Below are 21,449 nucleotides of genomic sequence, written 5' to 3' on the forward strand. Positions count from 1 at the left end.
ACACCATTTAATAAAAATCTGTAAGAAAATTATTGCTTAATTTTCTACATGTAATAATGGTAGTGCAAATATTTTTTAAGAACTTTTAACTACAAATATTGAAATACAGATAAAATTATGTCTGAAACTTGCTTCAAAATAATTCAGGAGAGAGAGAAGGAGGTGGAGGTATGGATGAAACAAGATTGTTCTTGAGTTGTTCAATGTTGAAGTAGGGCAATGGATGATGGGGGTTCTGGAAACAGTTTTGAAAATTTCCATAACAGAAAGTTTTTCAAGCCCATGAGATGAGGAAATTTTAACAACATCTCATAAGGATACTCTGAGGATTTGATGAGATGGATACAGTGCCTGGCACACAGCAGTTGCTCAATAAAGGCTAGCTCCTTTTCTGTCTTCTCTACCCCAAACAGGCCAGGGAAACAGCTTCCCATTTAGGGGGGCCCCCTAAATCATCCTCCCCTGGGAGGGCAGCCTTTCAGAGTGACTCCCACAGCCCGGCTGGACAGAGCGTTCCTGCTGGGGAAACAGACAACTGAAGGGGCAAAGAAGTAGTACTCAGAGACCGTTATGCCTTGATGATCCTCAGAAGCCAGAGGGCAGAGAAATGCCCCAGAAGTTCCTACCAAACGCTGTGTGATCTTCAGTCATTAACTCAGCACAACCCACGGAGGCCCTGGCTCTGTTACCAGTGTCTAGACAATGCTAAGAGCCCAGGGCCCCAGGAACCGTGTTTCAGGAATAAACGAAGGCACTCAGACCTGCAGCCCCTTCACCATGGCGACTCCAGCCAGGCTCCTTCCAGTTAATGGGGGCTAGCTCTGGCCCAGGTGACATGAGCAGCCTAGAGATTGTCCATTTTAGCTTTAGCATCTTCTGCTCTGTGGATGCGGGCATCAGGTTTCCCGAGGAGCCCTCACCTAACCAAGCAGGAAGACAGTGTATCTTCCAAGTCATTACCTCCCATCTTTTACTTAATGACCCCTCTCCCTAGGCTGATCCATTCCCACCCCTGTGGCTGGCCCTGGAGATCTTTCCCACAGACAGAACACAACTCTCCAAGCTCAACCTTCATGGGCCAGAGGAAACTTGAAACATTTAATCATTCCTATACAAAAGAAACACTACCAGCAGGCTAATTGACTAATACTGAGAACACCCAACATATATCACAATTTGCAACACTCTTTTCTGGGACTTTCAGAACTCAGAATTGGATTAATCATATCCTTTGCTCATATGTTCTCATCCTTGGTTCCTGCATGACTTCTTTTTAGTTAGCTGCTATTAAACTGGGTTCCAGAAAAACATCTATTTCTGCTTTATTGACTATGCCAAAGCCTTTGACTGTGTGGATCACAATAAACTGTGGAAAATTCTGAAAGAGATGGGAATGCCAGACCACCTGACCTGCCTCTTGAGAAACCTGTATGCAGGTCAGGAAGCAACAGTTAGAACTGGACATGGAACAACAGACTGGTTCCAAATAGGAAAAGGACTACGTCAAGGCTGTATATTGTCACCCTGCTTATTTAACTTATATGCAGAGTACATCATGAGAAACGCTGGGCTGGAAGAAGCACAAGCTGGAATCAAGATTGCCGGGAGAAATATCAATAACCTCAGATATGCAGATGATACCACCCTTATGGCAGAAAGTGAAGAGGAACTCAAAAGCCTCTTGATGAAAGTGAAAGAGGAGAGTGAAAAAGTTGGCTTAAAGCTCAATATTCAGAAAACAAAGATCACGGCATCTGGTCCCATCAGATCAGATCAGATCAGTCGCTCAGTCGTGTCCGACTCTTTGCGACCCCATGAATCGCAGCACGCTAGGCCTCCCTGTCCATCACCAACTCCCAGAGTTCACTGAGACTCACGTCCATCGAGTCAGTGATGCCATCCAGCCATCTCATCCTCTGTTGTCCCCTTCGCCTCTTGCCCCCAATCCCTCCCAGCATCAGAGTCTTTTCCAATGAGTCAACTCTTCGCATGAGGTGGCCAAAGTACTGGAGTTTCAGCTTTAGCATCATTCCTTCCAAAGAAATCCCAGGGCTGATCTCCTTCAGAATGGACTGGTTGGATCTCCGACTGGTCCCATCACTTCATGGGAAATAGATGGGGAAATAGTGGAAACAGTGTCAGACTTTATTTTGGGGGGCTCCAAAATCACTACAGATGGTGATTGCAGCCATGAAATTAAAAGATGCTTACTCCTTGGAAGGAAAGTTATGACCAACCTAGATAGCATATTCAAAAGCAGAGACATTACTTTGCCAACAAAGGTCCATCTAGTCAAGGCTATGGTTTTTCCAGTAGTCACGTATGGATGTGAGAGTTGGACTGTGAGAAAGGCTGAGTACCAAAGAATTGATGCTTTTGAACTGTGGTGTTGGAGAAGACTCGTCCCTTGGACTGCAAGGAGATCCAACCAGTCCATTCTAAAGGAGATCAGTCCTGGGTGTTTTTTGGAGGGAATGATACTAAAGCTGAAACTCCAGTACTTTGGCCACCTCATGAGAAGAGTTGACTCATTGGAAAAGACTCTGATGTTGGGAGGGATTGGGGGCAAGAGGAGAAGGGGACAACAGAGGATGAGATGGCTGGATGGCATCACTGACTCGATGGACGTGAGTTTGAGTGAACTCCAGGAGCTGGTGATGGACAGGGAGGCCTGGCGTGCTGCGATTCATGGGGTCGAAAAGAGTCGGACATGACTGAGCGACTGAACTGAACTGAACTGAAACTGGGTACTTTTGTAATAATGTAACAAGGATGCAAGAACCCACCACTTAAACCATAAATAAGGATCTTGACACTATCCTACGTCTAAGCACATGTCCCCCACACCCATCCACCCACTTCCCCCACTCAGAAACCACATCTTGATTCCCTGTGTTCATCATGCCCTGGCTTCTCATTTTATATAGTTTTATTGTATCTATACTTATTCAATATATTCCTAAAATAAGTACTGTTTTTAGTTATTTTTACCTTTAAAAAAAGGGAATTGTGCTATATATAATTCCCAAATGCCTGATTTTTTTAACTTAAGTAAAAAATTATTTCACTTACTATTTTTTGCAAAGATTTGTTCTTATTTTTCATATTAAGTGAAAACATATTCACTTAATATTATTTTCCCGGAGAAGGCAATGGCAACCCACTCCAGTACTCTAGCCTGGAAAGTCCCATGGACGGAGGAGCCTGGTAGACTGCAGTCCATGGGGTCTTGAAGAATCAGACACGACTGAGTGACTTCACTTTCACTTTTCAGTTTCATGCACTGGAGAAGGAAATGGCAGCCCACTCCAGTGTTCTTGCCTGGAGAATCCCAGGGACGGCGGAGCGTGGTGGGCTGCCGTCTGTGGGGTCGCACAGAGTCGGACACGACTAAAGTGACTTACCAGCATATTATTTTTCATTTAATGTTATTTTGCTATGATCCATTCTTTTTTCCCATATCCCAATAGTTTGTTCATTTTAATGGCTATATTATATTCCATCATGTGACTATGCCATATTTGATCCATCTCCTCTCTCTCTGAGAGGCCTCTGGGTCATTTCAGGTTTTTACCATTCCAAATGGCAATGAACAAAACTACTATGAACACTCTGTTCTGTGTCTCCACAAAAACTTGAGAGTTTTTCCCAGAACCAGAATTGCTGAGCCATAGGAAGTACTGAGGGCTCAGTCGTGTGACTCTTTGCAACCCCATGGACTGTAGCCCACCCAGCTCCTCTGTCCATGGAATTCTCCAGGCAAGAATACTGGAGTGGGTAGCCATTCCCTTCTCCAATGTATGAAAGTGAAAAGTGAAAGTGAAGTCGCTCAGTCGTGTCTGACTTTTCGCAACCCCATGGACTGCAGCTTACCAGGCTCCTCCATCTATGGGAGTTTCCAGGCAAGAGTACTGGAGTGGATTGCCACTGCCTTCTCCGCACATGGAATAGTCCCCAAAACAGACAATGTTTGGGATCATAAAACAAATCTCAAATGACTCCATTTCTTAAACATTTAGTCATATCTAATATGTTCTCTGACATATGGAGTTAAATTAGTAACCAGTGTTTACAATAGCCAAGACATGGAAGCAACGTAAGGGTCTACCAACAGATGAATGGATAAACATGTGGTACATATAAACAACAGAATATTACTCAGCCATAAAAAAACAAAACAATGCCATTTGCAGCAACATGGATAAATCTAGAGATTATCACACTAAGTGAAGTTAGACAAAGACAAATACTAGATGATGTCACTTATTTGTGGAATCTTAAAAAATCCTATAAATGAACTGATTTACAAAACAGAAACAGACTCACAGACACAGAAAACAACCTTATGGTTGCTGGAGGGGAAGGGGAGCAGAGAGAAATTGGGAATTATGGGATTAACAGACACACACTACCATGCAAAAAATAAAGAACAAGGATTTACTGCATAGCAAAGGGAACTATGTTCAATATCTTGTAATGAATAACTATAATGAAAAATAATAAAGAATTAGAGACATATATAGTGAGATAGATAAAACTGAATCACTTTGCTGAAACCTAGAACTAACACAATATTGTAAATCAATTATACTTCAATAGACATCTCATTTAAATGTCAAAATGATGGTAAGATTAACAGTATAAAGGCCATTTTCCCAATAAAGAATCTGAGGCTCTAGCAGGTAAAATGAATTCCTTTTCACAACTCCTGGGTATACAGCAGAGATGCAAATCAAAGTTTCCTGAGCACCCCCACAGCTGTGGTGCCACTATCTGGGCACCGGTTTTTAGAAAGTGTTCTTTTGCACAGCACACACTACAATATTAGGAGCACGAGGGCCCACAACCAGGAAAGCAGTTTTTAATTTCTCTGGTAACCATTTGCTTAATTCTGCTCTGAAAAATCACCCTCAGCACAGCATACCCTCAAGCTCCTTACAGACCAGAAAGTTGGGCCAGGTTCACACCCGGCTGAAGAGCTGGTTCTTAATCCCAAATCTGCCAGCTCCCCATGCAGAGCCAGATGTGAACTGCAAATGCAGAAACACGCCACAGCCTTTCTTCGGAAAACTTTTCCCTCCACCCTTCCACTCCAACTTCTCTCATCAGGAGACAGAATTCCCACTTGACGCCCAGGCTCATAATTAAGTAATTCAAAATTGAAAGTAATTCAAAATTGAAAGTAATTCAAAATCTGAAAGCATGGTGAGCCAGAAGGTAAAGGGACTCTTCCACCTGAATTTGGCCATGTGATTTGCTTTGGCCAATGAGATGTAAAAGCAGAGGCTTGAAAAGGGTCTAGGACTGGAGGCTGGTCTTTCATTACAGCTGAGACCACCATGTGAAGCAACCTGGGCCACCCTCCTAGAGGATGAGAGACCACACTGTCCCAGACAGTGCAGCCTTCCCGGCTGCGTCACCAGTCACGCGACTGAGGCTGTCCTACCCCATCCCAACTGAGCAAGCCCAGACCAGAAAACCACCCAGCCAATCCACAAAATCATGAGACACAAGTCACGCCACTATGCTGTGGGGTAGTTTGTTACACAGCAAAAGCTAACTGAGGCACTGGGCTCCCCACCACGTCCCCTGGTCAGAGTCTCCATCTTGGTGACCCTCCTGGCCCCTCATTCTTTTAAGACCCTGCCTTTCTTTGCCAGCTGTCTCACCTTCCCACCACCACCACAGGACTGGGTCTTCCCTCTGAATTCCAGTCCAAAGGCCAAACACTTCCACATCCATGACCTCCCCCTCTCCTGACCACAACTCTGAGAGGTAAGTATTGTTATCCCCATTTCTCAGAAGTAATGGCTGAAGCTCGGAGAGGTTGTCAGCCCTACTAAGGTCACACAGCCAGTCAATGAATCGGACTTCAAACACTGTTTATTTTCTTCTTCATCTCATGTGGATTAGTTCACAGGCCTCCCAACTGGCAGCTGTCCCCACTGATAACCGTTTGCCTAAATTTCTGAATGTCATCTGCCTTTGATTCCTCATCGTGGCCCTGCCTGTTGTTGGAACACCTGCTACTGGGTCCACGTCAGCTCCCAGACGTCACCCACCTGCCAGGACTGCCACCTGCTCTCCATAGCCAACCCTCTGGATTTCCGATCTGCCTGCCAGATTTGACTTCCTTCAGCGCCTGTTAACTCTCTGGGCTTGTCCCCTCAGGGCCTGCTCCTCCCTGGTTCCAGATCTACCCAAGGCAGCCCCTCCCGCATTGTCTGGCACCTCCCCGGAGAGGACAGTCAAGTCCGTGTCATCAGGGAAAGGGAAGGAGGTGAATAACTACCACGTCGGTTTTACTTGGGCTCTACTCCTGTGGGTTTCTGGGCTTCTAAGCTTTTGCTGCTATATTTTTGATAAAGTACTTTGTCTAATAGGTTAGAAATTGATCTGTGTATATGTAATCATTATATGTATGAGAAGGAGTAAGATGTAGGTCTGGTAGATCAAAGCAAGTCATGTGGTCAAGCCCAGACTGAAGAGTGGAGAAAGTTTACCTTTTGATGAGAGGACTGGCAAAGTTGTATTGCAAAAGGTCACATATATAGGGGTCAGAGGGATTTTTCCTGAGCTGACTCTTTGCAACCCCATGGACCATAGTCCACCAGGCTCCTCTATCCATTGGGACTCTCCAGGCAAGAATACTGGAGTGGACTGCCATGCCTTCCTCCAGGGGATCTTCCCAAACCAGAGATCAAAACCAAGTCTCCCACATTACAGGCAGATTCTTTACTGTCTGAGCCACCAAGGAAGTTCTTACTGAGCTCAGATGCTCCCTTATGGAGATTCATTTCCTGTTTGTTTCACAGCTAGATGGAGAGAACATTCCTGGAGAAGGAAGTTTACTTATGTAAACTGACAGTACATTGGTAACTTTTCCATCAGGCTGTGGTCCCAGGACTAGGACATTGCTGAGCTCAGTGAGAAATTGACAGACTCTGGGCTCCCTCAGGAGAAGAATAAACTATCTGACGTTTCATTGCCACCACCCTAGCACTGCGCCTGGCCTTGGTGAGCATGCAAGAGATATCTGTTGAATAGAGGACGGATGACGGAATGACCAAGTGAATGACAGAGCCATCGAGCCACCAATCTCACCTTTGGAGAGCTGTCAGATGGGTTCTAAGAGGCCACTAGAGAGGAATGCTATGGAGGTGGGGATGGGGTAGGGGTGCATCTCACTCTGGAGGGTTCTGGCTAAAGAACCTTCTAACCCTGAGGTTCTGCATCCCGAGAGAGCCTCCTTATTTCACTGGCTGTCACGCTGTAGAAGCAAATAGCTAGTGTGACTCAGAGATGGTGTGGTTTAATAAATTCAACTGTGAAGTCAGCTTTGGAAGGTTATAGATGTTGAGGTTCAAATGCAGGTCCTCAGCAATTCCACTGCCAAGTGTCCACCCTAGAGAAACTCTAACTCACGTGTAGAAGCAGAGGGATGTAAGGATGTTCACTGCCGCACTGTGCTTAACAGCAACAAGTCAGCAACAGTGTACCTGTCTCTCAGTAGGGGAACCAGAAAACGAATACACTAGGCTCTGTTCACATATTGGAGTATTACACAACAGTCCAAATGAATCTATGTCTCTATGCATGTCAGTAACTATATCACTTATATGAACTAGAAATCTCAAAAACCATCGCTGCTTCCACTATCATTCCATTATGTAAAGTTTAAAAACACATATAACAGGGGTACGTAGTTTACATCTAAATACATATGTAGTCAAGATGGGCAAATATTCAGGGGCATGGTATCATCAACTCCAGCCACGGGTCACCCGTGGGCAGGGACAGCAGTGGAAATGAGGAAAAGGGGAGAGGCATTTACTGGACACACTTTTTATTTCTTAAAAAGAAAGAGCCAGAACTAAAGCAAATGTGATCAGCATTCACATCCTGGAGGTGGGTACTACGTGCTTTTTCTGCACACTTTCTTGTATTCATTCATTCAACAAACATTCAGTGAGGACCTGTTATGTGCCAGGCACCGTTTTAGGCTCTGGGGACACAGTAGTAAACAAAGCCAACATCGCTGTCCTCAAGGAGCTCATATTCTCTCTGTTTGAAACATGCATAACTCCTCGTTTTGATTTTTAATACATAAGTCCAGTCCTTAACCACTGACTAAGAGGCAACCTACCTTTTTCCAATCTCCTCCAATCTGCTCGGTTTTCTCTTCCCCAGAACCTCCCACTAGCATCTGGTCCCCTTCCAAGCCCCATGTCAGAAAAGGCCACAGCTGTCCTGTGACAGAGTCCCCACCTCACCCTGTGGAAGACCCACCACCTAGCTGTACTGCCCCACTCCCCACTATCATCCAACTTCCTGGTCACACCCACCACCATTTACCGGAGACCCTGGGGCTGCCTCCAGTGTCTCCCCACCCTCATGCCTGTGTAGACACCCCATCCCACACCCAACCCATCCATTCCTAGAATTCTTTAACACTGATGGCCTCTTTGCCCCCCCATAGCCACATTCAAAATGTTATCCCTAGAACTGTCCTCCTTGGAAACCTTTCACTTCCCACCTCCCTCTCTGACCTTGGCCTTTTCCTCCTCCAGCTGTACACTCTCTCCCCAGACACTTACCCCAGAGAGCCCCCAGGTCTTTGCCTCCACGTTCTCCCCGCCCTTCTGTTTCTTCCTGGCCACTCTCCCCTCCCCTCCCAGCCTCAGCCCCAGAGGTGATGCTCTGAGCCACTCTCACCTCTCCCTGCACCTCAGCCTCCTACAGCCCCCATCCGGCACAAGCCCTGGACCAAAGCCACCCTCAGTGTCTCTGGACTGAATCATTCCCACCCTGGATTGATGATCTGGGGCCCTGTTGATCCTGCTCCCTGACTTTCGGTAGGGTCCCTCTCTCCCCTTTAGTAATTATTAGTTGACCCTTCACTTCCAAATCCCACCCTCCACCCCCACTCCACTCAATCCCTGATCCTTAATTCTCAGCTGAAGACCGCCCACCCCACTGAGAAATCTGAGCAATTAACACGATTCCCTGCAACTCCCAGCCTTGCCTCCAACACAGCTATTGGCATCATTCTCACCTCCTCTCCTCCTCCCCAGCAAAGGGGTCGCCCCCTCCCCTGTTCCATCCTTGCTTGTTGTCACAGTTGAAGGTGGCACCAGCCCTTCCCCAGTACAGAATCTCAGGTGCCTGGCTACCCCCACCCCTGACCGTCCACACCCAAGCATCAAGTACTGCCAATTTATTTCCTAAATATTTCTTTTATCAAGAAATAAATCAAGAACTCTCTCAAGAACTGTTACCACAGATCTAATTCAGGATGATCACCGACTCCAGTCTCTCCAACTCCAGTCATGACCCTCCAACCGTCCTCCCTATGGCTACCAGAGGGATGCTCCCAAAACATCCATGTGCCATCATCACATGCCTGCTTAAAATCCACAAAAGGCTCCAAGTTGCTCACAGGGCATCACAGGACGATGCCTAAGCCCCAGGCACAGCTCCTAGGGCCTTTCATCAGCTGCCAACAGCTGCCAACATCTCCACAGCTCATACTCCCTGTCTCACACCTAAAGCTCCAGCTTCACATCAACACTTACAGCCCCTGTACATTTCTAGCTCTCAACACTTACAGCCCCTGTACATTTCTAGCTCTCTCACCTCTGTTCCTGTTGAAATTCTTCTTGTGGCCTGGAATACACTGCCCCTCCTCCTCAATCTTCAAGACTCAACACAAGTGACCCTTCCTCCAGGGTAGCTTCCCTGCCCACCCTGGGTTGGGTCAGGCATCCTTTACCCTCCCCAAACACCTAATGCATCTGCCTCTATCAAAGTCATTACCAAAGTGGTTTGTAACTTTCTCTTTCAGTGAGTCTCTCCCCTGCCTGGTATGTGGCAGGTGACCTTAGAAAGATGTCTGCACAAAGTGTCCAGAGGCAGAAAGATAAGCAGGCTGAACCTCAGAGATTCTACAGCACAGCCATGCTCATTCCCAACCAAGCATACCCTCCATAACCTGGCAGTCACCAAACATCCATCCACATGGGCACGTCTCTGGACTCAACAGTCAGGAATGGAGGTGGGCCCCCACCACCTGCAGTGGTTCAGATTGATCACCCGGGCATGGATGTCCATGCATACCCCCCTCCCAGGGTCTCGAGTGCCACCTGTCCCATTCCCAGGACTCCCTGTGGCTAACATCCCACCCCCTGCTATGCCTTCCCAGGCACAGCACCCTTGTGTCCACCTCCCTGGAGCACATTACCTTGGCCAGGGATCTCACTATAGGACTTTCCATAATGCCTCGAAGGAAGATCAGGTCCAGTTCGGCTGCTCCCGTGGCATTGGGGAGAGATCCCAGGTTGTCCAGGACTTGCTGCATGGCTGGATGGAAGGAGCAGACAGGGAGACACACAGGCGCCAGCTGAGCACAGGGGACCCAAACACACCATAGAAACCCCACCCCTCTTACCCTCCATCCCACAGAAGACAGCCCCTCCCCGCAGCACATCCTTCCCCGCAGCACATCCTTCCCCTCCTGGCACTCCAAGCCCTAGAATGCCTGTGGCAGAGGCCCTAAGAGGGGAAGGGCAATTTCCTTGGCCTGTTCTCTAGGCCCTAGGTAATACTAGCCTGGGAGGTGGAAGGCTCCCAGCACCAGGAAGTGGACTTTGAGGTGGGGGCAGGGGAGAAATGGAAGCAGATGTCAGGTTCCAGTTTCTGCCCTAAACCAGAGAACCACAGCATTCAATCTCTGGATGGGCTGAAGCCACAGGACTCAGCCACCTGCACGTGGCAGGCTCAGGGGTGAGAGAGATGGCGCTTGGAACATGTCCCTGGAGTGTGAGCCTGGAGTCAGCAGACAGCCAAGCAGGAGGTCAGGGCCTACCCACCATCCACTACCAGTTGTGCCACTAATTCAGGGTGATTTTGCACAAGTCACTGTCCGTCACAGGCCTCAGTCTTTCCTTCCTGTAAAATGGGTGGATTAAACTGGATGGTATCTACAGGCCCTTCAGCTCTGAAAGACAATGACCTGGAAATTAATACAGATCATAGGAAGCCAAGGCTGAGGCCCAGGACACTGGTAGAAGCTGGGGGAAATAGGCACTCTGGGGCTTGGGATGACTGTGGACACCCAGGGGCAGAGGTCAGACCAAATCATCCTAGGGATCAGCAAACCCTCAGCTGGGGATGGGACATCAGCAAGGGGAGAACACCTGAAGCTGGGCCACTGCTGAGGGGCTCAGCCTCAGGTAGGGGCTGTCTTCCCCCACCAGCAGAGGTGGGAGCTACTGGCTGTGGCAGGTTCTGGGGGAAGGGAGGCAGAAGCAGAGTGTGCCCAGCTGGGGGCAGAGATGGGCAGGGGGTATCATTACTCTGCCACCCTGCCACCCACGCCTACATCTGCATAACAGCACCCAAGCTGGGAAGGAGGAGGGTGGGTACAGTCCCTGGCACCTCTCACTGTTCTCAGCCATACCCCCTCCTCCAGGAAGGGATGGGGGTGGGCTGCAGGAGGCTCTGAGATTGGAAGCTGGTAGCCACTGGTCAGGGACCCTTGGCCTTCCACACTCTTCCCTCTCATTCTCCCCACCTTTTCCACAAATGACATTCATACCTGCCCTCCAGACCCCTCCTGCTCATGTCTGGGCTTGGCATCGGTCAGAACCTGCCAGGTCCTTAGTGGACTCAGAAAGAGGCCAGGGCAGGAACCCTTCCCACTCTGCCAGGATATCCTGGGACCCTTCCTCTCCTGTCATCTTCACACACAGATTCCCCAGCCTGCCAGCTATGGGAGGGGATTGAGCCAAGGGAGTTGGTGCCCTCAGTACAGGTCAGCTCTCCTGGGGGACCGCGCCCGGAGACCCTTAGGCTTCGGAGAGCCCGCTCCTAGGGTACCCTCTCCAGATGCCCTAAACCCCTCAAGACCAGACCCCAGCCTCGCCACTCCACCTTTCCCTACCTTCCCTCCGGAGCTCAGCTTCCTCAGAGGAGCCCAGGGATATACCCTCCAAAGAGGCCCCGCTCCCTGGGCTGCCGGCCATGGCTGACTCCCTCCGGAACCTGGGCTGTGGAGTAGCCTCCGCGCCACCGCAGCCTTCCCAGCCAGAAGTGGGCAGCGCTGGAGGAGGTGGGACTCAGGGAGCGCCCTCTGCAGGATCAGCCAATTGTAAGGCTCAGCCGCCTGACTGCCTTGTTGATTGGCCAAAGCCCAGACTGGGAGCAGACAGGCAGGAGGGAGCTGTGAAAGAGCTGGGAGGGGGCCGTGGAAGGGTCCTCGTCCCACGGTGGCCAGATTCCCCTGTTTGAATACCTATCACTAAAAGGCAAGGAGGAGGCTGAGGAAAGGTTTCTGGCCGGGGCGTGGGGGTGGGGGTGTTGTTAAGCTTGCCCCCCATCAAGACTGGAGCGGTGCTCAGAGACCCTCCCCTCCCAGAAACCCAAGGTGGATGGGGACTTGGCCCCATCTTATTCCAGTCCCTCTCTTTTAGAAGTCCCTCCTCAATTACACCGCCTGCCACCTCCTCCTCGAGACTTCCGACTTCCGACCGCTCCTCTCGGTCCCCTTACCCAGTTTTCTTTACAGTGACTCCCTCAGGGTCAAAGGAAGCCCCCAAGAACGACTCTCATGAGGAGGCAGTGGCACGGCCCTCAGACCCCACATCTCAGGAGTAGCTTCTCCATCCCCATCTCCAAGTGCGCCCCCGCCCCCCACCACTTGCTTCAGGGGGCGATGGCTGTGGACAAGTCAGGCATCTTGGGACTTAGGTACTGGGGACTTGGGAAAAGGTGAGGGAGTATTCATTCAGAAGAGACTAGCGTGGGCAGGAAGGGAGGGGTTTTGAAAGTTACCCCAGCCCAGAGCCACCATTCCTTCCTCTGAGACCCTGCACCCTTGAGGCCACCACTAGGCACTGCTCCTGCCACCAGACTGCCATTCCCTGAGGAGTGGCACAGGGTCACAGCACACCCTGGTTGCCATGGCAGCAAGCAGGATTACACACTAGAACATTAACCCAGAGATTTAAAGGGACAGCTCCACCTGAAAGCCCCACATTCCAGCCTTAATTCAAAGAAAGGAGGGAACCCGGTGCAGAGGCAGAGCTTCAGGTCTGGAGTCCAGGAGCAAGGACTCTCACCCATGCCAACACCCATGCATCTCCAACCCTCAGGGAAAGAGCTCCTCCACCTTACTAGGAATGGAGTTAGGGTCTCTCTGCAAGAGGAAAACACCCACACCATCTCGCTCCCTTCACGATGATAGTGGCCATATTGATATGTGGATCAGGGTAGAAGGACCCTGCTAGCTTCAATTTCTGCAGAGGCCAAGGCAAGGATCTCTGGGGGAAGGTAAAGGAGAAGGAGGGGGGGTGGTGAACTTGACCTTAGAGGCAAGGGTACAGCTGTCTATCAGACCCGTGGGAAGTGTAATGACCACCAAATGAGAAGGGGCAGAAGCCACCATTAGAGTTTTGAGGCCAGGAGCCTGCCCAACCCCGGGGCAGGCACAGAGGGCCACCTGAGGGAAAGACAAAGCTTCTGGCCTTTGAGTCGCCCGTTGCCTCTTTTCAGAGGAAGAAACGCAGCCTCCAACTTTTGCTTAAGTTGCTTTAAGCAACTTTCTTCCTTTGGATACAGAAAGCCCATGACACAACACCCAGGGGAGCAGGTGCCCCAGGAGTCCTCAGAGGAAGCAGACCCTCACACCTATCTCCTGAACTCCACTCCCTACCCTGTCCCCCACCCCACCAGGGCCCATCAAGTGGCCTGAAGCAGGGAAACCAAAGCGCTGGGCCTTCCCCTCCCTCTACACCCCTGCCAGGCACCATTAATGGGTTTACTGGACAGCCCCAGATTGACAGGCCTTTAATCACAGGCTCAGGGATGGGCTTAATTAACCCCTAAGCAGCTTACAGAGGGGCCCAGGCAGGCTGGAGCAGTGGGGAATGCACTGAACCCTCCAAGGCTGCAGCAGCTAGGGGACATTGGGACAGTCTGGCCACTGCATGGAGAAGAGGCCTTTCCTGGGGGACAAGGGTGTCACAGTTTAGTTCTGGCCCCTCACAGCAGCCTTCACTTTCCTGCTTCAGTTTTTCAGAGGGGAGGGCACAGAGAAGTCAATCTAACTGAACTGGGAGGCCTGGAACATCTTGCAGAAGCAATAGCAGCACCTAGAGAGAAGGAAGGGGCTACAAGGTCAGGAGGCACCCAAGCGGGGATCAATCAGAGAAAAACAAGAACAGTTCACAACTGTCAGGGCCCTCTGAGAGCCTGAGTACAGGGCACTTCACCTGGTGGGTCTCTGCATACACTCAGGGTGCGATCCCTGAACCCCTGGAGTGGAATGCAGACTTCGTGCATAGAAGCCTTTGTCTATGATGAAGGCCCTTGGTTTGCATCAGATTCTCAATAGGATCCAGGACCAATACAAGTTAAAAACACTGATCTTGTCCTATCACCTCATTCTACAGATGGGGAAACCTAGGTCCTCAAAGCGAGGTGACTGATTCAGGGTCACAGGTTAAAGAGGTAACAACAACTCAGCAGCACAGCATAATAACTGTGAATATCCCTAATGGTAACATGCTTTCCCTATTATAGCCTTTGAGTTTCACATCACGTCTTGACAGAAGAGACACAGCCTCCAAGAATCTAAGCAGATTGTTCCTGAGGCTTCCTAGCTTGTCTGGGTGGCCCACAACCTTGCCCTAAAACTTCCTAAAGAACTAAGCCAAGGCTTCCTGACCTGGCATTCTCCACAGCCCAGCACACACACACTCCCATGTGTTGGTCCACTTTACCTATCTGGGGGGCACTGCACTGTGGACGTCTCCAGAGCATGCATCCCCCTCCATGGAGATGAGTTGTGCTCTGTCTCCAGCCCCACCCTGGGGCTGGTGCAGCAGGGTGATAGAAGTTGCCCGGAGGAATGGCTGAGCAGCTGGATGGAGCAGCTGCAGCAGGGGTCAGTTTGCTCTTACAGGGAGCTGTGGCAGTGCCTGAATGTGCTCCCCAACCTGCCTGGAATCCCCTGAACCACTGATATAACTGACATCCCTTCTCCCACTTCTTACCAGTCTCGGAGTTGGTGGCTGCAACCGGCATGGTGAAATCAGCAAGGGCTCCTGGAGGAAGGGAGAGAGGAGATTGAGAAGGCAGAAGGGCAAAATAATGGGGAAGGAATTAGGAAGGACCTCCCCCTCAGGAGCCAGTGGGGTAGAGGAGAGGGCACTGCCCTGACTCCAAACTATCCCATAGTTCTGGGAGGCAAGAAGGGATGACACACCCATCTCTCCAAGGAGGAGGAGACAGAGGATCAGAGAGGTCAGTTGATTTGTCCAAGGTCACAAAGCTAATAGAGAGCTATGGGGACTTCCCTGGTGGTCCAATGGCTAAGATTTTGGGTTCCCAATGCTAGGGGCCTGGGTTTGATCCCTGGCCAGGGAACTAAAACCCACATGCCAAAACTAAAAATCCCACATGCACAACTAAGATTTGGTGCAGCCAAATAAATGAATAAAAATATTTTTTTTAAAGAAAAGGAGAGCCACAATGAAACTCCAGGTTTTATGACTCAAAAAAAAAAAATTTCTGCCTACCATCTGTCTTTTTTATTTTATTTATTTATTTTGAGAGAGAGAGGATGGGGGAAAGTCCAATGTAAGTAAAAAGGTAAAAAGTAAGAAAATGGGTGTTCCCTGACTTTAAGCTCCATGGGTCAAGAATCACATCTGTTTTATTTTGCCTCTGGATCCTAGACCCAGCACAGTGAAGATGCTCTACAAACATCTGTTCATCTGTCTGGCAGAAATGTCATACCTCACTAGGGCCTCTCTTGCTTCCTCTTTCTCCCTCTACCCCTTCTTAGCCCAGAGCTGGGACAAGGAGAGCAGGGGGCTCTGGGCAAAACCCATCACGGAATTTACAGACCCAGTTTCCATCCCAGGTCCTCCTGGAATGGCGTTGGATCCTTTATTCTCCAAGGAAGGGTGCAGGTGGGTAACCCACCATCCTTCATCCCTTTGCCTTTCTGGGCTTGTGCCAGTGGAGAAAACCCTAATTCCCGGTTGCCATGACAACAAGAGGCGCGGTGGCTCCCAGCAGGGGTGGGGGAGTGGAAGAAAGCATCTGGCAGTGCCCACTTTAGGTCTGAATGCTACTGGGCCCTGGGGGTGGGGGAGCCACGACTTCACCTCCTCCCCCTAAAAAGGTCCCTAGAGGGACCACTACCTGATTTTAATGAAATCCTCTCTCTTCCTATCACCTTCCCAGGCCTGAGCAGGTCATCTGTGCTCCCTGCTACTTGTAATTTCAAGTAGCAGAAATTACAAAAGTGGAAGGATGACTCCCCTTCCTCCTGGATCTGCCCTGAGGACAAGGAAGAAAGGAGCTTTCGGGGAAAGGAAGGACATCTCCTATCAGGCTAGCACCTAGACTAGGAGCAATGCCCAGGATCCACTGTGCCAGCTAGTGCCCTGGGCACAACTCCTGCCACCCCTATTCCTAGAGAGCATCAGAGAGGGATCCCTTTCTCCCCACCCCCCAACCCCACCCCTGGCCCATCCCGGGTCCTGAGGACCAGGAACCTGCAGGTCTCTCCAGCTGGCACTACTCTCCCAAGTCCTCCTTCCCCAGAGGGTGGAGGGTGGGAAGAGGCAGGGAGGATCCGGTCCCCAGAAGTCTTGCCCAGCCTGCCTGGGTTTTCTCCCTGAGGAGTCGTTCCCACGGGCATCGGCTAGCTCTGCCCTACCCCCACCCAAGCCTCTGGGAGGGCGGGGCCGGCTGTGCCCACAGGAGAACAGCAGTGCCAGGCAAGCCAGCCTGGCTCCGAGTCAAGGTCCGGAGCCCAGGCATCTGAGAACTCGCACCTCAGCTTCCAAAACCCTGGGCCCACGTGCCCTCTCACCCCTATCTCCAGGCTATCCACACCACGCAGGGTCGGCAGCCGATGTGGGCCCACCGAGAAAGGGGGAGGTTTCCTCCAAGCTCTGTCAATACGCGTACAAAGAGATATAGAGGAGAAAGGTCTGACAAAGGAGCTTTGAAGATCTACAGGTCGTGGAGAGGGGCAGACAGACTGCAGGATGGGGTCTAGTGGCCAAGCGGGCCTGCACGCACCGACGAACAGAGTGCCCCCGCCCCAAGAGCCCAGCCCTAAAACGCTGGGCGCTAGGACCTGGGAGGAGGGGGGTGTGTTGCGAGCCATCAAAGAAGTCTCTCTGCGTGCGCGCCCGGCGGAGACTAGGGGATGAGGTCACTGAATGGCTGCACACCGCCCCCCCACCCCACCCCCGCCCGCGTCCTCACGCTCCCCGCTCTGAGTTGACCTAACTTTCTGGCCCTGACTCCTCGCTCCTGTCACCGACCCCTTCCCAGGTCTCCAGATCCTAGTCCTGGCCCCCGACCCAGACCCGCCCCCTCTACAACCTGGGAGGCGAAGCAGCAGCACTCCCCCTTCGCAGGACCCCCTCCCAGGAGAGATTGAGGTGTTGGCCTCCCAAGGTGGCAGGGGAGCCAAGGGGACCCACACAACCTCCGTCTTGCGCCCCCACCCCTGGAAGAGCTAATAACGCGGTTCTTACGTAATGCCCGGCTCCGAAGTCCCCAGAATCCGCACAGTCCCCGGAGAAGCCGCACGGACACTCGGGCCCCCGCACAGCTCACCAGGCTCTGTGCCTGACGTCACTTAGGAGCCCTCACCGCAGGGGCGGGGGGCCAGTGTTCACGGGCCGCGAGGTCTGATCTCTCTCTCTCGGAGCCCCGAGAAAAGGGGAGTGGGGGCGGGAGGGTGAGAGGGAGAAAAGGGGCGGGAGGGTGAGAGTGAGGGGAGGGGCCAGAGGGAAGAGGCCAGGGGAGGTGTAACGCAGAGAAAGGGCCCCAGGTGCCGTGCCAGGACCAAGAGGGCCCTCGGGTGGGTGCTGGCCCGGGGGCCGGGGGGCGCCTACCTGCGCCTGGAGAGGCCCTTAGCTCCGGGTGGCTCCCGCGCAGCCCGGCGCTCCGCGTTTATTGCTTGTCAATCGCTACTCCGGCTCTTAAAGCGGCCAGGCCTCCTCCGCGCGAAGGGGCGGAAACCGAGAGAGAAGGGGAGAGGGAGGGGGATAAGGACGCCGCGGGACCACCTGCAGGAAAGTACCCTTTCCGAGCAGCTAGTGGGTAGGCAGGGAGGTGGTGACTTAGGAGACACTACACAGCCCACGATTCCCCCACCCGCAGCTGGCTTCCTACCCAGGGAAGCAAGGACTGGGACCTGTACCCACTAGTCCCTCGGCGCCCAGCGATTCCCTTAAAAGGGCGATGGTAAGAGACCCGCCCCCTTCTCTCAGCTTTAGACCCGCGTTCCAGTTCAAGGCTTGCCTCACCTTTCCTCATTATCCTGCTTCCCAACTGGGTAAGGGAGCAGGAGGAGTTTAGGGAGACCCCTCAAGGAGCAGGAGACCCATCCCCATAGGACCTCAAACTCAGGAGCAGCTTTTAAGGATTCATTGGTGGATACCTAGATCCCAGACTCGCTAGGCGAATTTGCAAAAAAAAAAAAAAAAAGGGTGGGGGGCGCTGAGACCCTATTTCAAGCCTGGACCGGAGAGCTGGTCCATACCCCAGTCTACGGAATACAGAACAAGGTGACTCGCCATCCTTCTTCCTAGTTCCATCTCAAGAAGTAAAGACAAACCCAGTTGCCCGCCTTCACCCCAGCTTCTGGCTCCACTGTAGACCTGCACTTAGTTCTAGCCGTGGAATACTGAAAGCTCAGAGGGAAGACTACGCTTCGCCAAGTGCGCGGTGGGTCAGCCGAGGTAGTACTCTGGCCGCGGTATTCCCCACCTTGCACCCTCTCCAACTGCTTTCTAGAATATGCAGGTCTCCTAAGATCAGAAATGCACTGCATTCTGGAAACTTGCTTGGAAAGCTCAGAAATGGGTTTGACTTGGAAATTGATCCTGGAAGCAGGGGGGACTGGTCCCCTTGTTGCAGGAGACTCAGCTTGCCCTGGGCTCCGGCGATCATACGTTTCAGTACTGTTGTTGTTTTGCGAACCCGTGGACTGTAGTCCGACCAACGGTTCCTCTATCCATGGGATTTCCCAGGGAAGAACACTGGAGTGGGTTGCCATTTCCTTCTTTAGGAAATCTTCCCAACCCAGGGGTCAAACCTGCGTCTCCCGCATTGCAGGCGGATTCTTTACCACTGAGCCATCGGGAAAAGCCAGGTTTGAGTATAGGTAAAGAGTTTGCCTGCGGTGCAGGAGATCTCGGTTCGATCCCTGGGTCAGGAAGATCTCCGGAAGGAGGAAATGGCAACCCACTCCAGTATTCTTGCCTGGGAACTCCCATGGACAGAGGAGCCTGGCGGGTTACAATCCATGGGGGTCACAAAGAGTCGGACACGACTGAGCGACTAACAACAAGCACACAAACACAAGCCACAAAACCACTGCCAAGCTCTACAGAAAGTCCTGATGTTTCTCGGTGGTCTCCTCCCTTATTACTGAGCAAGGAAAGGAAAGTTAGTTAGCGACCCCAGATGGCAGGGACTGGAATTACAGGCTTCCGTCTCCAACCAAAGAACTTGCCGGAGCAAAATGCTTTCTGCCCTCTCTTCTGCCTTCAAGCCAAAAGATCTTCCTAATTCAATTTAGGAAGAAGTCCCTGGGAGTTCCCTGGTGGTCGAGTGGCTAGGACTCTGCGTCCCCAATGCAGGGGGCCCGGGGTTCGACCCCTGGTCGGGGAAATGGATCCCACATGCTGCAACAAAGAACAGAAGTAGCCAAATAAATTTTTTTAAAAAGAGAAGAAGTCCCCTTCCCATCATGAAAGCTACTCTCCACTCTAGCCTGTCCACCTGGCTATTTGGTGGTGGGGAAATGGAAGCATCTTGAATCTCTCCATAGTATTAATTACTTCTCAGTCAGGCAACTATTACCCCATAACAACATACAGCAAACTTTTAGTTTTATTCAAGATCCCCAGAACGAGGATCCCTGATTTTGGCCCTCTAGGAAATGGAGCCTAACTCATTACTCTTACCAGCTGCCTCCTCGCAGTCCCTCCCCCCACCCCCATTAGTCAGTCAGCAAGCATCTCTCTTATAAGGGCCTTATAGAATGCCAGCTCCTCACATCTGTTCAAGACCTTACAATTGATAAATTGTTTAATTCTCACAACAGCCCCATGAGGTTACAGAGAGAGGAGAAACATTTCCTGATACAGAGTAGGAGGCTCTTATTCTGGTCCAGATAGGGTGCCAGCCTCACTGATACTGTCAGATACCAGCTACAGGGCCAGCATCAGTGATTCCTGAAGGTGGAGGTCCGGAAGGGGGAATGTCAGACCCAGAAATCACTTTCTAGCGGTACAACTGAATGTCGTAATAGACGTGCTGTGTTCTAAGCAGGGCCCCAAAGGAATGAGGGTGTTACTGATGGGATATAGTGTAGCTGGGGTAGGAAGCAGGTTTGAGGGGTCCACAATGCATTCCATGGCAGTTAGAGGCTGCCCCCTCTGCCGGTGGGATGGAGGAACGTGGAGAGTAAGGAGAAATGAGGCGTTGGGGTGGGGAGGAGGCAGGTGGAAAAGTGAGAGGAATGAGTCCTCTTCCTCTGAGGTCTGTCTTCTTCCCTGCCTGCGCCACAACGGTGCCGGCAGTGTTTCTGCTTACCCTCAAATCGAGATATTCCTCTGGTGGATATTCGCTCCAAGGCTTTGGGATTCAACGCACAGAAAGAGAGAAAACTCGGAGCAGCTGTTATAAATTTTCAGCAGAAGTGAAGTGAAATAAGTCCCTTCGTCGTGTCCGACTGTAGTCCATGGAATTCTCCAGGCCAGAATACTGGAGAGGGTAGCCTTTCCTGTCTCCAGGGGATCTTCCCAATCCAGGGATCGAAGCCAGGTCTCCCACATTGCAGGCGGATTCTTTACCGGCTGAGCTATCAGGGAAGCCCTAAAAGAGCCCGTTCTGTAATTGAGTGATGTTGCACTTCCGGTGATGACCAGCAGGGGCCGCCAACAGTTACCCCGCGTCTCTGTTTCTACACCCACCAGCTCCGATCCCTTAGCCCACTACCTCAGCAATTCACCAGTCTTATTCTAGAAGCCTTTTCTACTGCCTGTATCTCTCAGTAAAAACAAAAAAGTTTGGAACCATCACTGTAAGTATACTTATATTTATATATTATTATATGAAGTGAAGTGAAGTCACTCAGTCATGTCTGACTCTTTGCGACCCCATGGACTCTAGCCTACCAGGCTCCTTCCTCCATGGGATTTCCCAGGCAAGAGTGCTGGAGTAGGTTGCCATTTCCTTCTCCAGGGGATCTTTCCAACCCAGGGATCGAACCCAGGTCTCCTGCATCGCAGGTAGACGCTTTACCGTCTGAGCCACCAGGGAAGCCATATTACTATATGTATGCTACTAAATAATCATTAGAATTTTTGAATGTGATTTTTAATATACATAGTTACTATTAAAAATCA

General features: G+C 51.0%; 1 protein-coding gene across 3 annotated transcripts in view; it reads right to left on the reverse strand.

The window, feature by feature from the left end:
- Nucleotides 1-18,991, reverse strand: part of MPP2 (MAGUK p55 scaffold protein 2) — a 30,335-nt gene extending 11,344 nt beyond the window's left edge. Inside the window, exons 1-3 of one of the 3 annotated variants that reach the window (XM_061392003.1) lie at nucleotides 17,925-18,991; nucleotides 15,054-15,104; nucleotides 10,241-10,359 (exon numbers count right to left, since the gene is read on the reverse strand). In XM_061392003.1, coding sequence (XP_061247987.1) covers nucleotides 10,241-10,359; nucleotides 15,054-15,084 — 150 coding nt within the window. In that variant the 5' untranslated portion in view covers nucleotides 15,085-15,104; nucleotides 17,925-18,991. Of the gene's footprint in view, nucleotides 1-10,240; nucleotides 10,360-11,941; nucleotides 13,097-15,053; nucleotides 15,105-17,561; nucleotides 17,890-17,924 lie in introns of those variants that run through there. The other 2 variants (XM_061392002.1, XM_061392001.1) reach the window with 2 other exon arrangements.
- Nucleotides 18,992-21,449: the final 2,458 nt, after the last annotated feature.

This window comes from Bos javanicus, chromosome 19 (assembly GCF_032452875.1).
Source record: "Bos javanicus breed banteng chromosome 19, ARS-OSU_banteng_1.0, whole genome shotgun sequence".
Lineage (NCBI taxonomy): Eukaryota > Metazoa > Chordata > Mammalia > Artiodactyla > Bovidae > Bos > Bos javanicus.